A 7845-nucleotide genomic window follows, 5' to 3' on the forward strand; every position below is an offset into this window, starting at 1 on the left:
ACTTAAGCTAAAGTAGAACATTTTCAATGTATACGCGAAAAAGTAGTGGTCATATCAAAAATATTTTACGATCTACAGCTAGGCTAAAAATACTATCGTATAAAATAGAGAGATGTTGTATGTCTTGCTTAAGATTGTCTGGCGTTTCGTTTGTTCAGCTTAAAGTCTACAGTTAGACATAATACATTATGTACAGGATAAAACGTAGAATACTTTACAAAGTTCGTCTTTAGGATATGGGCACACACTCTAATATGGTTATTCGAATTGTGGGTGTTACAAAAGTTTGTTTTTTTGTGGTGGATACAAATTAAAAAGTAATTTTTAATTTTCTCTTTTTCTGCGGAGAAAATGCTGACTAGAAAATAAAAATAAGTGAAATTCTGTTTGAAGTTGTGTGTCTGCACTGGGAGTTGATTGTTTTTTGTTCATGTTTTTCTTTTTTGGGAACTTGGAGCCGCCTAAGAGAGCTAGGAACTAATTTTTGGTGGAACATGGCTGGGATCTCAGCTGTATATAAAACTATAGATCGCCTTAGGGCTCGGCATAGCCGGCGTAGTTGAGTTCGCTGCTGGAGGAGCCAGCGTTGCCGCCAGGACATCCGCCCTCCGAGTGTTTCGTCAGCAGGGACATTCTCGAAAAGGTCTTGGAGCAACTGGTGCAGGAGTACTTCTTGATGTCCGAATGGGTCTGCAGATGTGCCCGCAGATTGGAGCGATCGGCAAAAGCCCGGTGGCAATGTTGGCAGCTGAAGGGTTTCTCGCCGGTGTGGGTGCGAATGTGTCCTTGCAGGAGCCACGGTCTCGAGAAGGCCTTGCCACACAGATTGCACTTGCAGGGCAGCGTGTGGGTGCGAATGTGCATCTTCAGGGCTCCCAGGGAAACGTAGGTCTTGTCGCAATCCTTGCAGCTGAAGGACTTCTTCACCTGGTTGCCCTCGGCGGCGGGGCAATGGAACTGCTGATGTTTGGTCAGCCCCGAAAAGGTGGAGTAGGATTTCTGGCAATCCGGACATTGGTAACGCGGCGGTTGGCTTTTGTCCTTCTTGGCGGCGGCGGATGCGGAACTGGGTCCTGGTGATTCTTCTCCTCCCGCTTTAACTGCTGTGAGTTCTCCGGGCTGATTGGCTTTTAGGTTCATGTTCAGGTTCTTGTGCTTCAGGGAAAGATCTTCGGGCAGCGAGGAACTGCAGCTGGATTCGGGTGTCATCGAACGCATCGAGTAGTAGGAGTTCTCGGAATATGCCGGCGAGATCGGCGCATGGTGATGATGGGTATAGCCGCCCAGATTGGGATAGCCACTCATGGGTGGATATGGCAGGAATCGGTGCTGCCGTACGCCAATCGGTCTGTGGATTATCTCCGATCGCATTGGCGGCGAAACGGAACTGGCGCGACCATGCAGATAATGATGTGGTGGCGGCGACAGGGAACCCAGCGAATCACTCGGCGAACTGGGCGCTATTAAATCGCCACGAAGAGGCGAGATCTGGTGGTGTCCCGGCTGATTGATGGTCCTGTAGAATTCGGCCGTGTACGGCGACATGTGGAAGTTCCAGGGATACTTGGGATAAGTGGGCGTGGGCACCACCACGGAAGCGGCAGCGGCGGCGGCAACTGCAGCGGCAGCAGCCAAAGCTGCAGCTTGTGTTTGATTCTGATCCGAATCCACATCTACATCGACATCCTCGTCCTCTTCCTCAATGTGCTCATCATCCGTGTGGTCCACATCCACGCCCTCGTCTTCGCAGCAATCGCTCACGTTGATCAGCTCCTCGGAGGGATTATCCTCCAGAATTTCCATTTTCTTCACACACAGATCCTGCGGTTCGTTCGGTGTGCTGTTGTGATTTTGAGGCGCCTCGAACTGGTAATTAACCGGACGCTTTTTCAGCGGGCACTTGCTGTAGTTTTTCTCCACCAACATGTCTTCCACGGAATGCATTTTATTGTCTTTTTTTCTTTAGCTTTTTTTTAGGAATTTATAAAAAGTTCTCGATTTTTTGTCACTTTGTTTTAGTGTGTCATGTTCACACAGGCACGAATGTTTCGGGTAAATACACACAGATGCAAGACGCGTGTTCCGTTAGGCAAAGCGGTTGATTTTTTCAGGGAATTATGCTCAGGTTTTCAGGAAGTTGGCTGTCTCAATCGGTTAGAGTCTGAAAAAAACTGAGCGAGTTTGGCGGCGGTGCAGCCTTTTTATACCGCCCTTGGTTCGGCTTTCCTCGGCTGCTCACACAGACACGACCCGAAGTTGAGACGAAGCGGTCGTAAGAGAGCACGCGAGAGCGCTCTTCGGCGAGAGCGAGCATGTCCATGCAGGTAGCGCCGCTGACCAATAGTATCGTTCGGCGCGAAAACAGGTTTTGTCTTGTTTATATACGAGGGCCTCACGTGCCGACTTCGTACACTTGCACCAATCGAAGCCGCAAACGAAGCGATGCCGTTATAATTGCTCTGGTGTGGGATATATAAAAGAAAATGCGTACCTGTGTTTGTTATGCTCTCTGCAGCTGCGCTTCGCTCTTTTTGAATGCAATGCGCAATAAGGAGAAAAACGATCTTACCTAAAAAGTTACCCAGAAATTTAGTAAACCCCACTTTTGGGGGATTAGCGTAAGAGGGTTTCCTTCCAGAGTCATTATCATTATCAGGTGCATCATTAGCTGGCCTGATAACTGAAACGCAAAAAATTTCGCAGGTAGGACTAAAGGTCCAAGGGCGGCCACTGATGGTAACACAGGTAGCAATTTGCATTAATGAACTGTTTTTTGTATTCTCAAAGGAGTGAGTAATTTCACTCAACGTAAAGTTGCAAATCAAAGTCAAACACATTAATATTCGGTTTTATTTTTTTTTTTTATATTTCAAACCCAAATAAAATAATTTAAAACCCCGAATCAAAAATTTGAGTTACTCAATATTCCTTATTTTTGGGAAGTCGTATAAATACAAAATCTTGAGCCATCTCCAAACAGCCAAAAAAGGCGCAATATATTGATTCCTCGAAACGCTTACTGAAAATTATTGACTGCAAGCCCACTGCAAATTAAAATTTTAGCACCCAATTTAAAAAATAGCCGCAATGTGTCTGTAAACATACATAGAATTGTGATTTGGTGACACATCGAATGACGACTTTTTATGATAATGTAAAATAGCAAGGAAGCATGAAATGTTTTTTGTTTCTTCCATGCAGAAATAAAATAGTATTAGCAAGCAAGAAAACATGAGTACTGTAAATAAATTTAAGAAATAATAACAAAGTGGAAAAAAGACATGTTTTGTTTTGTACTGAATTGAAACGTTGATTCCTAATAAAGTACGAATGTGTGCGTGTACGTTTTATAACAAAAAAAATTCTGAAAGAGACAAGATAAAACATAATTCGTAATCTCTTTGCTTGCAAGAGCAATAAAATATCTTTCTCTTTAAGTCAAGGGCTCTCTTCTTTCTGTTCCGTTTCCAGTTTGTATCGCTGGCGCTCTTGATTTTTCTCTGCGGTCTCCAAATATCGAGGCGCCAAAGAAGCGATTTAAATCTATATTTGGATTTGTGGGAGGGTATAGAATCCATGTAGCAAAGAGCATGCAAGCAATTAAGGATCGCGTTGAGGTCCTCAAGTGGAAAATGCCACACACAAAATCCCACCAAATGGCAGATGTGTGGCAACAACACCAAACAAACACAGAAGAAGTGTTTTTTTAGAGAGATAAGATAGGAGGTGTTGCCCCCATCCAATTCCAAATGCAGGACATAAATCACAGTAGAACAAAACTGCAGGAGAGCAGTGCTAATTTTTAGACCATTTACCAGGAATCAATTTTACACTGAACAAATTACGCTACTCTAAATGTGTAGATTTGAACAACTATAAAATGTAAAACTATCGAATGTGTTACTATTTGTTTTCTGTGTAGAACCCACACACAGTTGGCATTTAACTTAATTAGCGTTCTTATCAAGCATTTGTCCCTGTGGCAGACTGACTGCTGTGCCCAAGGATTCCGATCCAGATGCAGATCCTCCCCGTCCACTTTTTGCAGCCAACAGGAATTCCCAGGAAGCAGACAATCCGGGCACAAGTGCGATCCCACCGAGATTGCCAAACGAGGAACCCAAAAACCGCCAGCATAAATTAATAGATAAACATGTGCAATTCTAGAGACAGGTTCGGATTTGGCAGGCAGTGTTGTCCATTTGGATATTTTTTGTCTCTGGTGAAGAATTGTTATCAAATATAAACCATAAAATTCAAATTGATGATTAAACCTTGCATACATTTTATTTATAAAATTAAAAATAAATTAACAGAAATTGTATTTGCAAATGTTTTTAAAAAAATCTAACATTTATCAAAAAGCTAGCAAAATTTGTGCTTTGTAAGTGGTTTTTATATAATAATAACATTTTTTCGCCACAATGTCAATGTTTGATTCGGCTGTTTTGGCCACTCCGTTTGGTCTTGGCCACGTACTCCGATTTACATGTCCAGGTATTTCGGGTCTGGGTATCGAGAGCAGCCAGAGACCCAGGGAATGGGCATCTGTTATCTTATCGCACTTCGTTGGCTTGGCTTGTGGTTATATGGCCAAGCTGCCCATGACGTCTCCTCTAATTCCCCTTGGAAGTCTGCGAGTCGGAGACTCTGTTGTCGTTGTCTCGGCTCGATTGGCTGTTAACAAAGATTTAATGATCTTGTTAACTAATTTTTTTCTGGCTTCGTTCTTGGTTCTAGCCGGAGTAAAAGTGGTCGGGAGTGGGCCGGGAAAAGGACCACCCACCGTCAAAGCGACTCTCAATTCGACCGCTGTGCAAGTTAATTAGTTTGCGTTTGTTGTCGGTCTTAAATCACACTTGAACGGGCTGATTGCGAGTAATACTTCGGCAGAAAATGAGAGTGGAAATATCGGAAATTATTTAAAACCGATACCGCTCAAAATAATGCAAGACAAAAATTAGATTGTAAAAAAATGGAAAACATTCTCGCAAGCAGAATTTTTATTAGATAAAACAAATCGTTAAAATAATATTGTAAGTATAAATAGCTAAACCTAAATATAAAAATCTGCATAAAAATAGAGATCACACGCCAAAATTGTAGTGATTCATATTTAAGGACTCTGCCCTACCAAAAATCAATCACAACACTTTTAAGTAGGTGACCCAAATAAGCCAACCGCAGACTTAATTTCAGAATCGAACACAATACGCATCCCTCTGCCTGCCACAACATTTTGAAAGCGTGTAAAATGGTGATATTTAAGCGATTTTTTGATGTTGCAACATCCCAGACACGAGCAGCAAAAATATTAAAAAAAAAAAATCCCCGACAAAATTAAAGAAAAACCAGACGCAAAAAGAGGCCAAGCCGCAACAGGCTAATCCTATTTTGGAGGCAATGAAAATGAAACAAAAATAATAAAACTTTTTTACGACAAGCTCTAAAAAGCAGAAATACAGCGCAGCGCGACCAGAAAGGGCTTCAGACTTTCAGGGTTCCGGACTGGTTCGGACCTCCGTTTTGGCCCGGCTCTGGAGCGAGCAACAAATTATTAACGACATTTTAAATGCAACGCCTCTCGCCTGGAAAAAAGGGAAAAAGGGTCACAACCACAACTCGGCCGATGACTGGGCCACGATTTCTGGATGGACTTGGACATGGATTCCGAGTCCGAGTTGAGAACTCGACTCCTTGCGGGCTCAACACGAAGACGCGACGCCTTTTAATGAGATTTGTCTGAAGACATGAAAAACTTTTGTAATTCCCTCTTTTTTGCAGGACACGCAGCAAAAAGCGACAAAAGACGGCACTCAAAAAAAAAATACTGTAAATTTTTTTGCTAACTAAAATAAATAATATAAATTAATAAATAAAACGAAATCATAAAAAAAAATAAAATTTGGAATTATTTAAAAACATATCATATGCATGCTAAAAAATTATTTTTCTTGGTAAAAAAAATCTTAAATTAAATGTTTATTAAAAATTTGGTTATATATTTAATTATTTGTTTATTTATTTATTTTATTATTATTTAAAGTCTAAAACTAATAAATTTTTTTAAATTCCCAGAAATGGTGAACTATTTAGTTTAATTGATTTTTTATTGGTGTTCTTGAAAATACTTTTCTGAGTGCCTTCATCCTGAACCACTTGCCCCATCGTGTGGCATTAACAAGTGTGTGCTGCAAGTTGTGCTTTATATTTTATGCTCTGGCTGTTAAAATTGAAAATTACTTTTGGCCCAGTCCCTCTCAGACGCTCGGATCTCGAAAACTTTCGAGGCCTACCGCATTTGAAAGCTGAGACAATAATTGCAGAGGGAAAATTACAATCGAGCGTTTTTATTATTGCCAAAGAGGACTCTGTCACGGATCTGTGGGATCTTCAGTTCAGTTCAGTTCGGATCGGTTTGGTTCGGTTTGGTTTCCAATCTGAATCCCAATTCCAGAGCCAATGAAAGTGCGTGTGGGTTGTTGCCCCTTGGGGTTTTTGTTTAAGGTCTTCGCAAATGAAAGTTTTCTCTCCATCGATGCTCCAGGACATTATGTTTGATTAACGAAACGCAGGGCGAACCTCGGATTGTTGTAAATAAATTTTACAACCTTAAATGCCACCCGGATAACGTAAAAACGAGAAGCAATTGAAATGTCTGAATTATGTTTGTTGAATTATTGAATTATAGGTGGTCGGAGGGCCAGACATATCGAAAAATACAGCACACAACAATCATGTAACCGAGCCAGGCACTTAATTACTGGAAGAGAAATTTGTTTTCTTAAGGGAAAACAGTTTAAATACAGAGGAGAAACCATAAAGACTTTAAAAGCTTCCATTTGTTATTTAAGGTTAATTATTTAAACTCATAAACTGTTGAATATTTATTTATATCTTTTTTTTTATCAGATAAAGAAACATTTCTTGTACGAGAAATCTTAACAATCCCATTTTTTGCCCACCAAGTAGCCGCACATTATAACAACATTAACATTAAGCACATCGGCTAAGTATAATGCATGCCACAAGCATAATGATGCACTCCCCGAAAAAAGTGCCCGGTGATGATGATGGGGAGACACGGCGACTGGGAAAATTATTACATACGGAGCGGGAATTCGGCATGAACATGACGCGCGATGCCACCATAAACCGGGCGATAACCTGGTTCAAACCATGGCCCAAACCATGACCCACTCGATGAGCAGGAGGCGGTGACGGAGTTCGAGCTTCAACCAAAAAAAAAAGTATCATATGCAAAAATTGCGACGGAGGAGGGCGGCGGCAGCATCTTAATGGCTGTTAGGCTGGCTGGCGTGCCTGGCCTGTGGATCCTCCTCTCCTAACCTCCACATCCTCCACATTGCCACAAATTTACACTTTAAGAAAGTTATGTGGGATCATTAAGAAATTAAAATAAATATGAACAAATCAAAGCCTGAATGTATTAAAGTTTAGAAAATAATTTGCAATATATGTTGTTGATTATAAGAAGGACTTTTTATTTAATATTTTAGTGATAAATAAAAAAATAAATAGCTTATTATGGGTAATTTTAATGGATATTTTTTAGTGCAGTTCCATTTGCAAACTGAAAAACTGCAGCCCAAGCCCACCATGTCCACCGCCTTGGTTTCAACCTGTAAAATGTATAACGACAGCATTAAGCTCGTGCCACCAGCTGGAAATGTTTCCCTCTTGTTATATTATTTTCGGAGATTTTTCCCCCAGCTTTTTGCTTTTGCAACGCCACATGGGACAACGGTACACTTGGCGCAGGTTCAGGTGGGTTCAGCAAACGGCAAAGCTCGATCTGATTTGAGTCATCGGTTCAACTTTCCT

General features: G+C 41.3%; 1 protein-coding gene across 1 annotated transcript; it reads right to left on the minus strand.

The window, feature by feature from the left end:
- Nucleotides 1-228: 228 nt before the first annotated feature.
- On the minus strand, nucleotides 229-2158 carry LOC108098447 (protein escargot). The gene has a single exon (XM_017201351.2). The coding sequence runs from the start codon at nucleotides 1942-1944 to the stop codon at nucleotides 535-537; it is 1410 nt and encodes a 469-aa protein (XP_017056840.1). The 5' UTR covers nucleotides 1945-2158; the 3' UTR covers nucleotides 229-534.
- Between the last annotated feature and the right edge of the window lie 5687 nt (nucleotides 2159-7845).

Source organism: Drosophila ficusphila, unplaced genomic scaffold (assembly GCF_018152265.1).
Source record: "Drosophila ficusphila isolate 14025-0441.05 unplaced genomic scaffold, ASM1815226v1 contig_436, whole genome shotgun sequence".
NCBI lineage: Eukaryota > Metazoa > Arthropoda > Insecta > Diptera > Drosophilidae > Drosophila > Drosophila ficusphila.

What these genes read in the sequence shown, in the direction of transcription:
- LOC108098447 (XM_017201351.2), bottom strand. Translation starts at nt 1,944, where the DNA reads ATGCATTCCGTGGAAGACATGTTGGTGGAGAAAAACTACAGCAAGTGC.